Source organism: Xyrauchen texanus, chromosome 41, assembly GCF_025860055.1.
Source record: "Xyrauchen texanus isolate HMW12.3.18 chromosome 41, RBS_HiC_50CHRs, whole genome shotgun sequence".
Lineage (NCBI taxonomy): Eukaryota > Metazoa > Chordata > Actinopteri > Cypriniformes > Catostomidae > Xyrauchen > Xyrauchen texanus.
Window position 1 is genome coordinate 15,583,174 of NC_068316.1, and position 20,605 is coordinate 15,603,778.

The 20,605-nt window shown below is 36.1% G+C and overlaps 2 protein-coding genes across 3 annotated transcripts; one reads left to right on the plus strand and one right to left on the minus strand.

The window, feature by feature from the left end:
* The first annotated feature begins 548 nt into the window (after positions 1-548).
* Positions 549-8,249, plus strand: LOC127634138 (zinc finger and BTB domain-containing protein 47-like). Its single transcript, XM_052113536.1, has 5 exons — positions 549-1,670; positions 2,448-2,595; positions 4,313-4,428; positions 5,265-5,409; positions 7,858-8,249. Exons 1-5 carry the CDS (start codon positions 663-665, stop codon positions 8,247-8,249), a joined length of 1,809 nt encoding a protein of 602 aa, XP_051969496.1. The 5' UTR covers positions 549-662.
* Positions 8,250-16,004: 7,755 nt separating this feature from the next.
* On the minus strand, positions 16,005-20,605 carry LOC127634487 (kelch-like protein 40b). 2 transcript variants are annotated; one of them, XM_052114073.1, is made up of 6 exons: positions 19,337-20,605; positions 18,871-19,031; positions 18,635-18,742; positions 18,317-18,502; positions 18,030-18,179; positions 16,006-17,898 (listed from the first exon to the last, which is right to left on the minus strand). In XM_052114073.1, exons 1-6 carry the CDS (start codon positions 20,462-20,464, stop codon positions 17,787-17,789), a joined length of 1,845 nt encoding a protein of 614 aa, XP_051970033.1. In that variant the 5' UTR covers positions 20,465-20,605; the 3' UTR covers positions 16,006-17,786. The 2 variants fall into 2 exon arrangements, with proteins under 2 accessions (XP_051970034.1, XP_051970033.1); XM_052114074.1 differs by lacking the exon at positions 18,635-18,742 and having other exon boundaries at positions 16,005-17,898.

The window sequence follows — 20,605 nt, forward strand, 5'->3', positions numbered from 1 at the left end:
TCTACTGGCTGATTAATATTGTGGAGGATGAGAGATTAAGAGATGTAATGCCCATTGCACTGAATATGCAGCCTATGTGGGGAATCGTTCTTTCAATATTCAAACTCTCACTTTACGTTTAATGTTACTTGAATTGGTGCTATTTTAGTGCAAATCTATCTTTATACTGTGGAAGGCTTTGTTTGGAAAATTTTAATAAAGCATAATATTGTTACATATGGTTTTGTTTTCTTTGTTAATGATCTTATTTTTTGTAGGTAATTTGCTAATGAATTGTAAGATTAATTTACCTTTTTTTCCTGCAGGTCATAGTGGAGAGGACTGCTGACTTCCCCTTTGCTGAGTTCTCTCTGGTGAATAATGCAGTGCAAAAGTGTACTTGTTTAATGGACAGGCTCAATGAACATCATCTCTACCAGCCTCACCTGTACAACGTGGACATTGTGCTGGAGTGCCAACTCATTGCATTTTCTGCCCACAAGAGCGTGCTGGCTGCTCATAGCCCTTTCTTTCAGGCCCTCCTATCACTGTACCACATAAACCTGGCCTTTAAGGTTCTGACTATCAAGGGCTTGAAGCTCCTCAACTTCATCTGTTCCTGCAGGCTGCTAGCGAGGGACCGCACCATCTTCTACATCCTGCAAACAGCCATTGTTCTCCAGATGAGTGATCTAGCAAGCTCCTGCCACAAGCTCCTCAACAGCCAATCACTTAGCTCAGAGATGGCTGACAAAGAGATTGAGGAAAATGCCTCGTCCAATCAGATGTACCGAGAGATCAAGATGAAGGAGCTTGAGAAGATGTACACACAGCAAGGAAATGGTACTTTTTCATTGCTTGTAGAGGAGAGTAGGGCAGCACACCTCTCAGTTAACCAGACAAATGTATCTAGTGTGCAGTCACACCAAACCAGCCCTAAGACCAAGCTCTATTACAAAAAGGATGAAAGTGGAGGGGGAGGGGCTAGCAGAGGAGTCCATGGCTTATGCACAATGGAGGGAGTTGGTCTCAATGAAGCTGGACCCCAGGATAGTACAGTCTCCTTTAACAGAGAGCAGATCATTGTGGAGGTCAATCTCAACAATCAAACGTTAAATGTCTCCAAAGGATCTGATGGAAAGGGCATCACATCAAGCACCTCTGGACTTCTTGTTCACCATCACAGCAATCTTTCAGGTATGGAGGAGGGCAAGGAACAAAACGATAATGAAGATATTGGGGAGGAAGAAGAAGAGTATGAACATGTAATGGAAGATTGCAGCAATGATGATGATGGAGATGAGCAAGATGAGGAGGAGAACAACCTCAACATTCCAGAGGTGGAACGTACTAGCATGGAAAGACCACGACGTGCCACAAGAATATCAACAGGCATGGAAGCGGCTGTCACAATGAAACAGACACTAATAGGCTCCACCTTAGCAGTGCGTGTCGAGGGGAGGAAGAGGAGAAAAGAGCAGGAGAGCCTCAGCCAAAAGGTGAAGCTTGAGGAGAAGCAACACTTTTCCTGTAAGAAATGCCCTCGCATTTTTAACAACCGCTGGTATCTGGAGAAGCACATGAACGTTACTCACAACCGCATGCAGATCTGCAACAAATGTGGCAAGCGCTTTTTATTGGAAAGCGAGTTGCTACTGCACCATCAGACCAGCTGTGAGAAAAGCATACAGGTAGATATACATATCTGCATGTAGGCATATTAAAAATATTCAAGAGTTCAATCTTTAAGGCTGTTTTCACAAAAGCTTTTGATTGGAACTAAAGCTTGGAACCACAATCAAGTCCACTTGATATATAGTCTGGGGAGCGGTCTGTGTGGTTCAAAATTGGTATAAAAATAATCCAGCATAATTTGTGTAAGTGAATTGCTATAGACACTATTCAAAGTAGTTCCATATTTAGTTCTTGACGGGAATGAAAACAAGATTGTGAAGGATAGACTAACTTGATAGACCTGGCATGTACTGCATTAGGCTGTATAAAGGACATAGATCTACTGAAATTCTAGCCCCCTTTAGACACGGCAATGCATGAGAAAGGAGGAGAGAGAGATGAAAATTATCTATATGTACATGCTTTATTAAAAGTAAGTCTGCCAAGCCATTTCCACTTCCAAGCCAAACTGGGCCTAAACCATTCACCACTTATTTGTTACTGCTGCATGAAGTACTAGTAAAGAATTAGGAAATTGTACCTTTGTATGATGTCATAGTTCATTCTTTAAATTCATTCTTTAAATTCATTCAAATTAGTTTGATTTGTTATAGTGAGTTATAATCTTTGAACTATATATTAGTTTAGATGTCCCGTTTGTGATACTCATTGTTCAGAATATAATCAGTTCTTTGTAGTGCACTCTAAAATTGATGATGTCTGGTGTTCTATGGACCACTAAGGTAGAACTGTTTTGTCTAATTCAGTTAAATTAGATCCTCTGATCTTTATAGTGCTTGACCTGTGGGAAAGCCTTTAAAAAACTGTGGTCTTTACATGAACACAACAAGATTGTCCATGGATATGCGGAGAAGAAGTTCTCGTGTGAAATCTGTGAGAAGAAGTTCTACACCATGGCCCATGTCAGGAAACACATGGTTGGTGAGTACTGGGTCATGATCCATCGTATCAACAATTTTCAATGCTTATAATGAGTGATCTTTAATCTAATCATTTAATTTTGACATTCTTGAAATTAATAGAACATTTGGGACACTACTCCTTGCCTTAAAGTAATAGTTCTCTCATTATTTACTCACATCCAAGATGTGTATGACTTTCTTTCTTTTGCTGAACACAAACGAAGATTTTTAGAAGAATACCTCAGCTCTGTAGGTGCATACAGTGTTAGTGAATGGTGACCATAAATTTGAAGGTCCAAAAAGCATATAAAGGCAGCATAAATGTAATCCATATGACACTAGTGTTTAAATCCATATCTTTAGAAGCAGTATAAGTCTGGGTGAGAAAAAGATCAATATTTAAGTATTTTTTAATCTCCACTTTCACTTTCACATTCATCTTCTTTTGTTTTTGGTGATTTGCATTTTTTGTGCATATCGCCACCTACTGGGCAGGGAGGAGAATTTATTGTAAAAAATGACTTAAATATTGATCGGTTTCTCACCCAGACTTATAATATCACATATGAACCTGTAGAGCTGAGATATTTTTTTAAATCTTTGTTTGTGTTCAGCAGAAGAAAGAAAATCATACACATCTGGGATGGCAAGAGGGTGAGTAAATTATTAGAGTATTTTCATTTTAGGGTGAACTATACCTTTAACCCAAGTTCATATTTATTGCACTAGTAAATTAAAGTTTGGGAGAAGCATGTTCATTTAATCCAACAAACTGCAATCCTATATGTAATTAAACACCATGTTACCTCACTCTTTCAAGCATTTCTTCCTCCATCCCTTACCAAATACAACTCTCTCTCTCTCTCTCTCTCTCTCTCTCTCTCTCTCTCTCGCTCTCTCTCCTTCAATATTAGTTAATGTCCTTTGAATTCCAAACTGTGTCTCAGCTCAAACCCTTCCTTTGCAGGCATCAAGCCACACCTTTAAACTTTTCCGTATTGTGCATTACACTAATAAACGAGCTCAAGGATCCATTTAATATCAAAGAATATATATACTTGTCACAGCTAGGTGGCAGTCACAATGCTGCTAAATAGCTCTGTGATATGCACAAAGACATATTTTAGTGGAAATTAACCTTCAGGCATAGGTAATACACCACACCCAGCCTTTTTACCAAATTATACTTTCATCTCTTGAAGCCTGATCTTCCCAGTTAAACACAATAGTAAAGTACTCTCTATAAAGTCTCTGTGTTCAGGGGAAAGCAGCTGCTGTGACCTTGCTTTACAATCTACAGCAGGCAGAGACGAGGACAGAAGCTGTATTGTTTTATCAGTCCTGACAGCAGAGAGGAAATCTTTTATCTAAGAGTGCTTCCCTCTAACAAAACCCACTCCATTGTCCATGAATGACATTTGCTCATCTGATACTGACAACCAAATATGGAATAATAATACAGTGTTTTATTTTAAGATGTCATGAGATGTAATTTACAAACTGGCTGTTCCGACATTAATGAGATGAAGAAATGCATGTTTTATACTACTAATTCATTATATTGTAAACTATAATTGGTTTTTAGTATTATACATATACAATTGATGTGAATGTTTGCTCATATTTATTACATAAGCAATTTCTTAAAAGGAGAGTTTTAGGAGCAGTTTTGTTTATTTGTTTGTTGACAGTTCTGTTACTTAAGTAAGTGTGATTGTTGTTGCTTTTATCTGCAGCTCACACTAAGGATATGCCATTCACTTGTGAGACATGTGGAAAGTCCTTTAAACGCAGCATGTCTCTTAAAGTGCACTCTCTTCAGCATTCTGGAGAAAAACCCTTCAAGTGTGAGGTGAGTTAAAAGACACCCGTGTTCAATAAATAAGTGCAATTAATATATTTATTCATTAATAATAATCAAAAGATCCAGAACTATCTATTGGTTAAGCAGATGAACTGTATATTATATTACGTATGCAACTTTACCCCTCTAAAATGAATATGTGGGACGTCGAAAAGCAGATGCTTATTCTTTATAATTCTAAATTAACTTTAATGATAATTGTATGATTGTAATCTTTTAAATGATTGATATATATTTTATTTAGTTGTAAATTGTTTCACACACATTGAAAATGGAGTAGGTGTGTTGGGTGACATGATTAAAATAAAGTCTGTATAACATTTCTAAGGGCCATTTCAATGTAACATATGAAATGTCTAAAACTGCCCTACCCACACAAATAAGTACAACGGACTAGGTTAAAACAAAATGTTTTTTTTAAATGTATACAATCTATAAACTTGCATAAAGTTATAAACCACATACTGTGAGTTCAATACTATGTGTTAAATATAAACATGAACGTGATATTTAACATTTATTTAGTAGCATAACAGATAAAAAAATCTATATTTTACTACTGTAATACCCATGTAAAGTGGTTATACAAGTGTAATACAAGTGCTCAATGCATTGAATATCATAGTTAACACAAATGTGATATATACAACTCACTTATGCATTCTAGCGGTAATGATGCACACTCTCTTATAATTAAAAACATAATCAATTAAATATTAAAATAGTCTGTTCACATAATCAAAGATACTTTAATTGAGGAAAACCCAAATGCATTTTAGGGTCAGTCAAATGTATCTATTGATATTCTGCCTCTGATGTCATAGAATTGTAGTGAAAGGTTCCAGTACAAATACCAGCTGAGGTCTCATATGAGCATCCATATCGGACACAAGCAGTTCATGTGCCAGTGGTGTGGCAAAGACTTCAACATGAAGCAGTACTTTGATGAACACATGAAGACTCACACTGGTAGGAACTGCCTGTCATATTTGAAGTGTTGAAGTGTTTTCATTGTGTTGATTCTTTTAGACTGTAAATAATTCGATTTATATGTTGACCTTGTTTTCCAGTGAAAATTATCCTTAAAAATACACTTACCTGAGAAGAACAATTATTAAAAGTTATTAAGACTTGTTTTCTAAGTATTTAATCTTGGAGAAGTGCTTGGTAGATTTTTATAATTTGCTTTAAAGGGATAGTTCACCGAAACGACAATTCTCTCATAATTTACTCCCAGATGTGTATGTCTTTTTGCTTCTGCAGAACACAAAGATTTTTAGAAGGATATCTCAGCTCTGTAGGTCCATACAATACAAGTGAATGGTGACCAGATTTTGAAGCTCAAAAATCACATAAAGGCAGCATATAATAATCCATACAATTCCAGTGGTTTATATATATATATATATATATATATATATATATATATATATATATATATATATATATATATATATATATATATATATATATATATATATATATGCACCGATCAGCCACAACATTAAAACCACCTGACTAATATTGTGCCTCCAAAACAGCGCCAACCCAAATCTCAGAAAAGTCTACAGGAAGTTTTCTCTCCCCCTTTTAAAAATTGAAGATTAAGGCATTATAATATAATAATTGATGAATTGTCACACATTATACATACATTTCTGCATATATACAATGAAATTATTTATTTTTCACATATCCCAGCTAAGCTGGGGTCAGAATGCAGGTTCAGCCATGATACGGCACCGCTGGAGCAGATAGGGTCAAGGGCCTTGCTCAAGGGCCCAACAGTGGTGTTTTGGCAGTGTTGGGGCTTGAACCCCCAACCTTCTGGTCAGTAATCCAGAGCCTTAACTGCCGAGCCACCAGAACATATTACACAGGAGGAAAGGCTCTTGATTAGAATGATTAGGTCAGTGTTCCTAGTCTTAAATAATAGTAATGATAATAACAATTATAGTATGTATGAAAAAATAAATACTAGCTGAAACACATCTTGAAACTTTAACTACAACTGCCACTGCTGATATAAAATGAGGTCTAATAGATATGAAACTATAATATTTTGTAAAAATATATTATATATAAAATCGTGAAACAAATTTGTAAACGTGATGATGTGTAATGATTTTATATAATTTTTTTATTTTTTTTGGCACATAGCACAGTGTTGCTCTTTTCCTCCTCTGTGCTGTTTGGCATGTTAGGGCTACCTATTGTTTGAGAGGTTCGACTTGACTTCCCCTTAACACTTTAAACTAGAAAAGTCTCACTAGAATTGAAATTGGTCACATCAATTTTGATGTCTGCGCTCCGCAATATCGAGGGAAGCTCAGTTGTTGCACGTGCGTGCCAGAGAGAAGAGCAGATCATGATTGTGAGCTGGTTACACTCGTGTGAAAGTGCAGATGAGAAGCCTTTAGCTGTTTGAGAGATTATCATTAAATCTGCCTCATCAGTCCTAAATAGTCTATCACTTGGGTAGCCAATGAAATATCTTCAATGGGAGAACCATGGCATTGTTCTTTCCCTGCTGTCTGTGACCCAGTCCGAATAGACCAGTTGAGAAACACTGCTTTAACTCACACACACACTCACTTATGTCAGACCCCCTCGCCTTGCTATTCTTTGACATTTTCTTCGCTGCAAGTGTGTGTGTGAGACGCAAGTTGACGAATCTGACAGGCAGACAAGGAGGAAAGGAGATGTGCACGCACATGTGAGATTTTCCATCCGGTTGCATTTTTTTCTCAATATCGTAGATAAGCAAATGTACATGGTATGATAACCGTCCATTTTCATACCGTGGTATACTGTGAAACCGGTATACCGCTGCAAACCTAGTTCGAACCAGTTTGGCCATTCTCTGTTGACCTCTCTCGTCAACAAGGCATTTAAACAAAGAACTGCCACTCACTGTATGTTTTTGTTTTTGGCACCATTCTGAGTAAATTCTAGTGACAGTTGTGCATGAAAATCCCAGGAGATCAGCAGTTACAGAAATACTCAAGCCAGCCCATTTGGCACCAACAATCATGCCACGATCACATTTTTCCAATCGTTTACTGTCTTGTTTTGATGAGCCTGTGCCCACTGCAGCCTCAGTTTCCTGTTCTAAGCTGACAGTAGTGGGATCCGGATGCTGTTGCCCATCTGCCTCAACGTTCGACGTGTTGTATGTTCAGAAATGCTTTTCTGCATAGCACTGTTGTAATGCGTGTTTATTTGCGTTACTGTCACCTTCCTGTCAGCTTGGTCCAGTCTGGTCATTCTCCTCTGACCTCTGTCATTAACAAGCTGTTTTTGCCCACAGAACTGCCGCTCACTGGATATTTTTTGTTTTTGGCACTATTCAGAGTAAATTATAGAGACTGTTGTGTGTGAAAAGCCAAGTTTTTTCCATCTTCCTGTCTTCTTTAGGAGAAAAGCCATACATCTGTGAGATCTGTGGAAAGAGCTTTACAAGCCGGCCCAATATGAAACGACACAGACGGACTCACACAGGCGAGAAACCGTACCCCTGTGGCGTATGCGGCCAGCGCTTCCGCTTCTCCAACATGCTCAAAGCACATAAGGAGAAGTGCTTCCAGGTCAACAACTCCCTCAACCCCAACCCTCAGGGCCTGGACCTCACATCAGTTGATATAGACACACAGGCCAATCAGATATCCAGCCAGCCCGTGTCCCCTCCCAGTGAGGCGTCGACACTCCACCAGGTCAAGTCTCTCTCACTTCCCTTCGTTCACGCGATTGTAGGTCTTCCCTCTCAACCGCCCCTGTTTTCCACTGAAAGGGTTAACTCCAAAAAATAATTTTACGTTTAAGGTTGGAGGTCATTTGATTTTATTTTCTGAAACCCAAAGCTTGCAGTAGCTCCACTGATTCCCCTTGAGGTTTGTGATTCAAAGCAAATGTGAGCCGCTCGCTAAGGGATTTCCAAGTGTGCCATGGAAGTCTAAGACTTCTGGCAGGTGATTGAACTGTGTGTGACACTAAATATTCCTTTAAAATGTGCAAATGTTCACTTTATTGTCATAGAGATATTTTATATACTGTTAAAATAAGCTTCTCGTATTACCGAATGAAAATGTTCTCATTTATGATGATGTATGTTGCATATTTCTGTGAGCTACAGGATTAGCATTTAGCATTACATTTAGCATTTTATACATTCACGCTTTTACATTTCATTTAACCATAAATTTAAGACTTAGTTTACTCAAAAATGAAAATTCTCATTTACTCACCCTAATGTTGTTCTAAACACGTCCCAAATAGGAATTGAGGCTGCCAGTTTCTAATAGTCTTCCTAGCATCTCCAATCACAGACAAAATAAAGTTATGAGGGTTTGGAACAAAATGAGAATGAGTAAATGATGACAGAATTTTTGTCTTTAAAATATAGTCTTTAAGAGCCAAGATTAGACATTCATTCTGAAGACTATGGAAGCCTAGGAGTGTCATTTACAAAAGAATGAAGGAATAAATGATCAGTCTGTTAATTTGAAAATAAAAATGTTAATAAATAAACCAATTTATAAATGGACAAATAAAAAGACACATTTAAATGTGTTTATTTCATGTTTAAATATGTAATTATATGCTATCACACTATTCCCTGCGGCATCCTCGCATAACTCACACGCGCCCCACCGAGAGCGAGAACCACTTTACAGTGACCACAAAGAGGTTACCCCATGTGACTCTACCCTCCCTAGTAACAGGGCCAGTTTGGTTGCTTAGGAGACCTGGCTGGAGTCACTCAGCACACCATAGATTCAAACTCATGACTCCAGGTGTGGTAGTCAGCATCTTTACTCGCTGAGCTACCAAATTGCTTTTCTTAAGTCATTTAAATTTTTCTTTTCCTCATCCATTTGCCAATGGTTTTTCTTTTTCATTTTGCATGTCCTTTTCTTTTTCCTTTTCTTTAACCAATTGAGAATCGAGTAAAAACAATGCCATTGGACTGTTGACTCATGAGAGCAACCAATGAACTTTCGACTCAGTTATAAGACACACCCCCTCTCCCAGGTGCAACTCGAAGACGATGTAATGTCATTGGACGATGGTACGAGCCGTTTACGATATTATTGGATCTGTGATTCCCGCGCACAAGAAACAGATGCGAAACATATCAGAAGTTAATGGTGGCTCGTTCACTGTTCATTCAATTTGATAAAAGAAGTTTGCTGGCTGCCTTCTATGTATCCTCAGCTGACCGTCATTCTGACAGTCCGCCTGTTCTTGATAATCCACAGGCAATTATTTGAATAAAAATAAAATATTTAAAGATGATCATACGGTGTTTTTTTTTATGAATGTGATATCACTGAAAGGAGATGTGCGTTTTCTTCAGTACAAGTTCTGGAAAGTCCATCAGCTTTCTCCAGTGACTCAAGCCGTTGCCCTTGCTCACCTCCGTCACGTATTTCAGTTCAGGCTGCGGGTCAGAATGCTGGTTCTGTTCACACCATCATGATTACCTGAACTCACATCACTGTGCACACTCAGGTAGGGCCGCGTTCAGTATTTCACAGCAACAGTGAACAAGCCACCATTAACTTCTGATATGTTTCACATCCGTTTCTTGTGAGCGGGATTCACAGATCCAATAATATCATGTAAAATGCTCGTACCGTCGTCCAATGACAGGCCGTATTAAATCCTCTTCAAGTTGCAGGTAGGAGAGGGGGTGTGTCTTATAACTGAGTCAACAGTCCAATGGCATTTTTTTAATTCGATTCTCAATTGGTTAAAGAAAAGGAAAAGCAAAAGGAAAACGAGAAAGATAAGCCATTGGCAAATGACTTAAGAAAAACAATTGCCAAATAAATGTTTAAAATGCAATTTAAAAGGTGCTTTTAAAGTGCATTACAAAGTGCATTTAAAAGACTCATTAATGTACTAATTTATTGCTACATTTAATGACAATTTAAACATGAAATAAATCTGATTTATTAATGCACAATTTAATTGTTAAATATAATGACATTTTAAACATGAATTAAATAAACACATTTAAATGTGTCTTTTTATTTGTCCATTAATAAATTGATTGTTATATGCAAGTTTTTATTTTCAAATTAATGATAATTTATTCCTTCATTCTTTTGTAAATGGCACTCCTGGGCTTTTATAGAAGACAGTCAGTATTTCAAAAATGTGAGAGCTGCATTCCCATTCAGAAATACAAATATATACTGAACTTCAACAGCAGAGGGCGTTGCAAAGGCTCAGCTCCCCCTGCCATAACCTAATCCTGTTACCTATTGTGCTACGATTTAATATGATACATGTATAATCACTCCAGTACATTAGTTTTAACCATAGATGTATTTATATTGTCCTGTCTTCTTTGTATTCTGAAAGTTTGTCAAAGTTTTGCCACATTTGCCGGGGTATATATATTTGCAGAAGTTTATGTTGCAAGGGCACAGGTTGTAGAGTTGGTTTGTGTCAAAGGTTTTATGTAGGAGAGGCACTTGAGAATACTGTTAGACACTTAAAATATGAAGATAAATCAGTAGCAAATCTTGAGCCAATGTATATTTGTATTTGAGAACTCGTACAATAAATATTTGTTCTCGTAAGTTGAAACTTACTCTTACAGCACCAATGTGAAAACTTTCACTGACCCATCCCTTCCCAAGCTGGACACAGGTCTTGCTCTCTCACGTCAGGATTTTACAAGTGCACAAGTGAGTTTTGCTACATGTTTTCGCAAGAGTAGTTGCAAAAGTCAAGGCGGGAACATTTAAAGTTGCAATGCCAGATTTGAGATGTCTTAAGTGCTGATTTGTGGTTGTACTGCGAAAATGAATTAAAGTACAAAAGTTAATGTGTAATACATGTTTGTGTCTGTAGTTGTATTTATGTGAATGTCATTTTACACATTTGTGACTACTTTTCTGCAATTGTGAAGTCAAAACACAAGCTTTGAATTATTGTTTGTGAGTGCAGATTCTAACATTCAACTGCAAATTTCTATTTAAGTTTTCACATCGGTGCTGTGAGTGTAAATTTCAACATAAAGAGTACAAATATTTGTTGTACAAGTTCTCAAATCTAAATATGCAAACTCAAGTTTCGCTACTGATTTACCTTCATATAAAATAACCTTTATCATTTTTAAAAAATCCCAAAGAAAGATGTTACACAATTTTTTTTCTTTATTCTTTTAAAAGTTGCAGAGCACTTTAATGTCAGTGTTAGCCATTTATTTAATGGCAAAAATCTGAAATGCCTAAATCACTTTTAAAGAATTTAGAGTGAAGTTGTGTGTTTTGTTTGCACCGAGGCAGTGTTTGAATCAAACATATATCTTCTTTTTTATTTTTTTTTTTTTTTTTTTTTTAAACATGTTGAATGTCTGAAATAATTTATGGTACATCATGAACCTTTATCAACTATTTTCAGTAATTATTTTTCATTATTATGTAAACAGTCCTTCAGTCACTGTTTTATGATTTCAGACTCGGGTGTTTGAATATCTTATGGAAAGTTAGATTTGTCAAATGATGGAAAAATGTATCCCTGTAATGTTTTTTTGTTTGTTTGTTTGTTTCTTTCTTTTCTTGAAATTTAATAATTATGTAGTATAACTTTTAGACTTAGATTTTAGGAAAAAATGAAAACCAAGTCAAGAAAGGATTAGACCGTTTTTTATGAAAAATGATGGCCTGCCCTTGCACTTTGGTCTTATGAGACTCTTGTATGCTGTAAAAATTGTCCTGTTGAGAGGCCACATAGAATCTGAACAGACTGAAGAAACCAGAAATTTTATAGAAAATATGTACAATTTCCTTAAAGTATCAGAGAGAATTTATATAGAGGAAGCAAAAGTAGTTAAACACTCTAACATTTTAGGAGCAGTAAAATGTCTTAACTATTATAGATATTACTTAATATATACACATATATATAGTCTGTAAATATACTATATAGCTATTGTCAGATTCTGTTTAAACGTTTTTTTTCTTGTTTACATTCTTCATGGAGTCAAATCAATGTGATGAGATATGGAGGTGAGCACTAATGAAAGAACTTGCAAGATGGAAATAAGCTTTCATATTAGTAATAAGCTGTACTGTGGCAAGAAAACAGTATTTGAACCCTTTAGAATTTGCTGGTTTGCTGCACTAATTGTCCATAAAATGTGATCTCATCTTCACCAAAGTCACAAGTGTACACAAACATGATGGTGCTTAAGCTAACAACACACAAACTATTCTAATGTTTCATTTCACTTTCATTCTGTACTGGATTTACTTTGATGTTTTGGGTCATTGTTCTGCTGCATCACCCAACTTATACGGAGCTTCAGCTGGCACAGAGCCACCCTGACATTATCCTGTAGATATCTTGATAAACTTGGGAATTAATTTTTTTCTCGATGGTAGCAAGCAGTCCAGGCCCCGAGGCAACAAAGCAGTCCAAAATCATGATACTCCTCCACCATACTTCACCGTTGGGATGAGTTTTTCACATAGGTATGCTTGGCCCTTATGTAGATTGTGCTGCTTATTCATCTCAAACAATTCAATATCAGTTTCATAAGTGCACAAAACATTTTCCCAGTAGCGTTGTGGAGTGTCAAGGGGGAATTTGGCAAACTTAAGGGTTCTTTTTTTTTACCTCATTGAGCATTCTGCGGTGTGCCCTTTGAGTCATCTTGGCTAGACGGCCACTTCTAGGGAGAGTAGCCACAGTACTAAATCATCTCCATTTATACAAAATCTGTCTAACTGTCGACAGATGAATATCTAAGCAAAATAACTTTTTAACTCTTTCTAGCTTTATGCAAAGCAACAATTCTTGATCGTAGGTCTTCTGAGATCTCTTTTTTGTGAGGCATGCACGTCAGCAGATTCAGCACGTCAACTCAAAATGTTTGAGTGCTTTTTATAAGTAAAATTAGCTTTAACCCTCACCTCCAATCTAGTTTTATGAATTGGATGCCAGGTTTCCCAGCTCTTGATTCAGTTAGCTTTGTTGGCATCATTAATTTAGGGGGTTCTCATATTTTTCCAAATCACACTGTGAATGTTTGAATGATGTATTCAATATGTTCAAAAGCAATACAATAATTTGTGTGTTATTAGTTAATACAGATTGTGTTTCTACATTATTGTAACATTATTGAAGATCAAACCAGATTTTAAGACAAATTTAGACATACAGTAAATGCAGGTTTTTCCAAGGAGTTTGCATATTTTCTTGCCACTGTAAATGTTTACGTTACATCTTACATCTACAATGTATATTATGTTGCTTACATTACAACAGCTGTGATCCTGAGTTAAGAAAATGTTCTCAGGTAATGTCAAAAGGTTTTAAATGGTACACTTAAATTGAGATTAAGTCCCAGTAAAATAGTTTGTAAAGGATTTAGTAGATGGAATCATTCTCACCTTGTTGAAAAATGATTGAAATGCTTAAATTGTACTAATACCACTTTCATGACCAACCAGAAAAATGAAGTGGTGCTGATTTTATCTGAGTAAGGATTCAGATAGAATCTAGATTCAATCAAAATTTAACTTTAAGCCTGCTGGAAATCATAGCACAGTATAGTTACAAGTGATTGGCACAAGTGTTTTAATTATTACTGTTATTCCAGTACAGTTCTTAAAGCAAAATCTGTGGTACATTCAGCCTTGGCCAATATGGTTTATCTGCTAACTTTTAAGAGACATTTTAAGACAATGTAAGACAGTCATACGGTAACTAGCAGTGGGGTCACTATGACAAATATGCCTTAAGTGTTTAATGGAATATAGCTGCCATGATCATGAATGTGTTGATTGAAATGAATTCAGTGAATTGTTTGCAAAAGATAATATTGATGCTACTGATCTGAGCACTTTCTGAGAGAGTATCACCAGGATGAGTCTGAGATCTTTTAATGAGGAATGACAAAGTTTTCTTCTTTTTTTTTTTGTAGAATATCTTGCAATAATGTTGTGCCAGATGATGACTGTGTGAAGCCTTTTAATGCTGATGTTTTTGCCACGGATTGTATCCTGTTGCCAGTGGGTTTATATATATTACAAATAAACCCACTAAAATATATGTTTTTAGTGTAGAGTTCTACCTGTTGCACCTTACATTCTGCTCACTTTATTACAATCTTGACTTTTTGTGTCAGTATTTAGTCCTTGTTAATATATTGAAATGTGTTACATCTCTGTTTTTTCTTTATATTTTAAAACTACATGAAGAATCCCTTTAAAGCTTAAGCTTTAAGGTTTTGAATATGTTAAGATATTTTTGAAATTAAGAAATATTGTAAATGTAAACACATCTCCAGAAAGTTTTAGGATGCACATAGCGCTTGCTTTATGGTCAGAATTAGCTTTTCTTTTCTTCTTTTCTTTTCTCTTTTTTGTGAGCACTTTATATGGATATTCATGTTGTGGTAAATTAGGCTATAACAGAAGAATTACAAAAACGATTCAGATTAAAAACCATTCTGCTGAAGAATTTGATGCAGTCTTTTGCCACCATTTGCCCCAACATTTTTATTTATCTTTTTTTTATCTTTTAAGGTGAATCCTTTACTTATTATCTTGTATGGCACAGACATACTGGTTATGTATGTACATCTATGGAAATATTGTGGTTCATGTAAATGGCCATTGAAGAGCTAATGCTTTGATTTGGTGCATTTAGAAGACGTTTGTGAAGTAGAATAAAAGGGGGAAGTCTTACATTGATGACTTACTATTTTATGACATAGTGTGTATTCCTGGTTTGCTGCTTATTGAGAAACATTTGTGATGCTTGTGGCCTTCTTAATTTCGTATTTCTAAAAAAATAAATTAAAATACAATTATATATATATATATATATATATATATATATTTAAAATGATTTTGGATAAAGGTTATGATTTGTATTAAGAGGGGGATTTGTAGTTTGTTCGGGTGTGTGTTATTTGTAATACACAATAAGTGGTAGAGAATGATAATGATGATTTGCATTTTGGAGCTTGGATAGTTTCTTTTTGTCTTATTGTCAAATTTTTTGTAGAAACCACCTACCATGCAGTTATCTTCTAAATAACTTTTAAAACCAAATTAAATATATAATCAAATTTTTCCTAAACTAACATTTAACATGTAATACCTTAACCTACCCATACATTCAATGTATTACACCAATCATGATTGTGACTGTTTCTACATTTTTAATTCTATACATTAGTATGTAAACCCAATGTCTAAGTTAACCTTTGTGTACAAAGACTACATGCAGACAGTAATCGTGCTGATTCTGTCAACAACATACTTAAACAAAAACTAGAGTCTAGCGGTGCTAATAACATGGGCTGTATTTTATGTCATTTATTGTACCGGGTAGTATTTATTGTCTGTACCGAAAACAAAATAAAAGTATAATTTCAATAGTGAACTAATTGAACTATCACCCCAAACGTTTTGTGTTGGTTTTTATTTTTGAAAGCAAATGTTTCTGTCATATACAGAACAAAACAGAAATTACACATTAATGATAAATAGAAAATATGACACAAGAAGCTGCTTCTATAAGAAAGTAAAGCAATTTACTAATTTATCTATGACGTTCATCTCTGTTCAAACTGATAAGTAATTTATGAGTATATTGAATAATAATTATCAGGGACTGAAAATATTCCAAGTAATGAAAATGAAAACCAAAAACAAGCAACGATTTTTTGCAGAATGGAACCGAAAACAGGAATGAAGTCCCTTTCAATTGTTCAGAAATTAAAACTTTATTTTTAAATGTTGGTAACTGGTTAATAAGTGGTTCAAAATTTATTCAGATCATTTTTTTCAATAAACCAAAGTCTAAATGGTTTTATTACAGTACATTTTTGGAATTACAACACTTCATGTTGCCCCAAACAAAATGAGGCTTCTCTCATTTTTGTTGAAAAAGGAAACTGCTGCATCACACTTTTCATTTGTATCACATATTATATATCACATATACAGGGTTGGGAGGGTTACTTTTGTTTTGTTTGAAATGTATTCCACTACAGATTACAGAATACATGCTGTAAAATGTCATTTGTAACTTATTACATTAGATTATTCAAGGTCAGGTACGTAATCTAAATACTTTGGATTACTTCTTCAGCACTGGTAGATTTTTTCAATTGTTTTGACTATAAAAACTGCCAGTACAGTAAGACAAAATACACGTTAAAAATACATTCTCTGAAAAACCTAAATATCATATGCAGTGTTGTTTCTAAAACACGATAAATCAAACCGATCTCGTTTTAAGGATTTTTAGATATTTTTACAGGAAAACAATACACATATTTTTTATCAAGAATAATATCATAGGTCTTACTAGAAAAAAGAAATTATGATCAACGTGAATTTTCTTGATAAGAAAATATGATCGTGCCTTGTAACGTGTGCATGTAAAATGGCTAGAAAAAGCAATTTACACAAGGTTTAATACAGTTTACAGGGAATACAGTTACTTATATTTTGTATTTTAAATACGTAATCCCATTACATGTAGTTTGTTACTCCCCAAACCTGTACATATATCACATATTAAACTAAAATATGGAGGTAAGAAGTACATTATTCTTTTACTCTTACAAGTCTTCAATGAATTAATGTTGGAGATGATGCACTGATACAGATTTGATGCTGCCAGGTTCTGACTGATAAGCAGATTTGTAATTAAAAATTAAATAATAAGAATCAAATAATTATAAAATTATTTGTACATGTTTAAAATAAAACATTTTGGCCTGTATGAGCTGACATTTAGTCCAAACACACCCAAGCAGTGTGTGCATGCATGCAGGAGAAACATTTAGGATATTAATTGATTTTAGATGGCTAGATGTAGTTTTGAAATATTTTGGGGATGTAATTAATATTAAAAAACGTTATTTTATGTAGGCTACAGTATACTTTGCTTGTATTTCTATGCTGATAATTACCCCACGTGGAAAAAATGTAATTGGTTTATATCACTTATTTTGGCTGAGTCAAGTCCCTTATTTTTAGTATTTTTCCAGACTATGTTCTAACATTACCAATTGGAAACGTGGCAGTGGAACGCTGGAACCGGAACTAAAAATACAGTTTCTTCTCAGAACGAATCAAAATGAAAAACATTTAGTTTTCATTCCTGTTAATTATTATCATTTATTTTCATGGAATGAGTCCACTTCCACTGTTGTAGACTTTCATTTTGACCCATAATTTTATAACTGTTTTGTTCAAACTGTGTTGAAATCAGCTTATCTGAAATTAAACGGTTGAACAAAAATTGTCTTTTGCCACAAGTAACTTCTTTGAGTGGCCAATTTGGTAATCATGTGACATCACTGGTCACATTTTAGTGAGCCGAAGACTGTTCAGTCGAACTCCCAAAACCGTAGCACCAGATGCATAACGAATCTCTCTTAGTATTCCGTTCCAGTTACTCTCCACTTCATCATACCTATAAACAAACATGAACCTTTATTTCACACATTTCAATTGTGGTCATTCATACTATTTAAAACACATATATATTTGTCCCTTTTATTATTCTATTTTAAATCAGATTTGTGCCATGATTCGGCTTCTCACCTCCAGATGTCATTCATTTCTTTGGGCAGAAGTTCATCACTGTCCTCTTTGGGGAGCATGGCAAATCCACCCACAGCATAGAGAACACCGGCCACAGTGACCAGGCTGAGTGAACTTCGGGGCTGGGGAAACTCCACAAACTCTGACCACCTGAAATATTCACAACAATTGTTTACATAAATATTGGTTACATTGCAAGCTAATTAAGACACAACCAATGAGGACCTAAAGTAATTGTAAACAGCATTAAGTAGATTGGCTCCATTGGTTTTGTTGGAGACACCTACGTGTTTGTTTTGATGTCATAGACCTCAGAGCTGCCTGTAATGCCAGTGTCTGTGACACCAGCAGCCACATATATCTTGTTTTTGTGGATGGTGACACCAAACAGTGACCGTGCAGTATTCAATGGAGCAAGATCAGTCCACTGCTGTTTCTTAGTGTCATAAGCACTTACTCTCTTCAAGCACTCTCTACAAACCAAGACAGATTCAAATATATGTAACATACATTTAAGACATACATGAAGTCATTTTAAGCACATATTCCATCAAAGTCTAATAGTGGACAGTGTAATCCCACTTGGGAAATGTTAAGACACGTACTTGTTCTCCCCCTTTCCTCCGATTACATAGATTATTTCATTATGTGACACTATTCCATGACCATATACTGGGTAAGAAAGAGGATCTGATTCTGCCCATTTAAGAAACCTGAAGAAATAAGGTTAATTTAAGAATCTCTATGTTGTATTTAAGATTTAACTGGATAAACGTATTGCTTATTTTCTGATCAATGATCATTTATTATATCCTTAGTGTCAATGAAAGAATCTACTTACTTCCTGTCATAAACCATGACTGTATCCAGAATTTGTTCTCCTTCCTTCATTTCTCTCCCTCCAATCACATAGATAGAGTTCTCTGCTTCACCCATCCCAAAAAGGAAGCGGGGAGAGGGCATGGGAGGCATTCCCATCCAGTCTGAACTCTCAGGATCAAACTGTCATGTGTAAAAGTGTTAAACTTAGTACATTGTGTAATGTGTATTTTGGCATAGTCTACTTGATAATAACCCACACTCTAATACTTTCAAAATATACAGGTAATAAACTGCTTGCATAGCAATTAGCATACTAATTTAACACTATGTTATGTAGAATGAACAACCCAGAAAATGTGTTAATGCATGAAAAATGTTACATTTCCTATGATCTCCCATTCATACTGTCTGACACAATTATCTAATTGAATTTTTTGTTTTAGACTGATCTACAGTAAGGTAAATGGAAGAAAGTATCCCTGTACCTGCAAGAAGTATGAGTAGATCTGTTCGTCTTTGCTTTGCTCATCATAAAAAATTCCACCAGCAACAAATATCTGGTTTTCCTTGGTGACCAGGCTGCAGTGATTTTTGGGGATTTGGGTGGAGAGTGATGCCACATAACAGTCATTTCCTGTTGGGTCATAAGCCGCTGTTGCACTATAACTTATCAAAAAGATCAAATCTCTTAGAAACATCCCAAACCTCAGATTGTCATTCAGGATGCCAGGAAGTAGCTCCTCCTGTTCCTCTTCCTCCCCCTCTTCACCTCCATCCCCATCCTTCTTGTCTTCACTCTTTATGCTTTTGGCCTTGACTTCTGGAAGCTTCCCAGCATGGGCGTCTTTGACCAGCTGCAGTTTCTTGGAGATCTCTGGATTAGAGCTCAACCACTCATGTTTCTCAACGTTTTTGGCAAAGTACTCATGAGGAACCAGACGTAACCGCACACAGTCCAGCAGAACTGGTAGGTCTTCTAGCCGTTTCTCTTGGTCATATCCCACCCACTTGATTAAAGCTTCAAACACTTCCTGCTCCGTCTCAACATTCAAAGAGTCTGACGCAATAATAGCTGCCAACTCACTAGGATTCAGTTGCAGAAATTCCTCATCTCTGGCTATGAATTGGAAGCGCTCGCAAGCAAAGTTCCGTGCTGAAATGGCCAAACGAGGGCAGTCAAGCATTAGGCCCAGTCGAAAGATAGCCAGACTGTTACTCAAACTCAGTCGCTTTTGCAGGAATGAGACACATACTGTGAAAATTGAAGGTATCTGCAGCATGTTGGCCAGAGCAAAGATGTCCTGCACGTTCTGCTCCGTCACATTGATGTTTGAGGTGTAGATGTACTTGATGATCATGCCCATAACACCAGGTTCCACATCTTCCAATACAATTTCCCTCTGTTTGCTCTCCTCCACACCTGACTTGAAGAAAGCTCTGAAGTAGGAGCTGCAAGCAGCCAGGACCAGCCTGTGGCAGGGAAACTCCTTGTCTTTAATCTTCAACACACAGTCTACCATCATATCACTCTCCAGAAGATCATAGAGGCCGTCTTGCAGCAGGGTTTGCTGGTAAATGCGGGGCTCCTCCATGGGATCTATGGGTAGAGCCATATTTATCTTGTAGTATCCCTAAGTCACAATGAAGATAATGGGTAGTCCAGTGGTCTGCTCTGTACAAATCTTGACAAACACTCTGCCACTGTCCAGTGGAGAAAGAAAAAGCAGGGTTGAATCAGTTCTGCTTTGCTGTTG

Coding starts and splice junctions, on each gene's coding strand:
- LOC127634138 (XM_052113536.1), top strand. CDS start 663: ATGAGTGATCTAGCAAGCTCCTGCCACAAGCTCCTCAACAGCCAATCA. Junction 2,596..4,312: donor TGTCAGGAAACACATGGTTG/GTGAGTACTGGG, acceptor TTTTATCTGCAG/CTCACACTAAGGATATGCCA. Junction 4,429..5,264: donor AAAAACCCTTCAAGTGTGAG/GTGAGTTAAAAG, acceptor CTGATGTCATAG/AATTGTAGTGAAAGGTTCCA.
- LOC127634487 (XM_052114073.1), bottom strand. CDS start 20,464: ATGGCTCTACCCATAGATCCCATGGAGGAGCCCCGCATTTACCAGCAA. Junction 18,503..18,634: donor GGAGGAAAGGGGGAGAACAA/GTACGTGTCTTA, acceptor CTTGGTTTGTAG/AGAGTGCTTGAAGAGAGTAA. Junction 18,180..18,316: donor TATGACATCAAAACAAACAC/GTAGGTGTCTCC, acceptor TGAATATTTCAG/GTGGTCAGAGTTTGTGGAGT.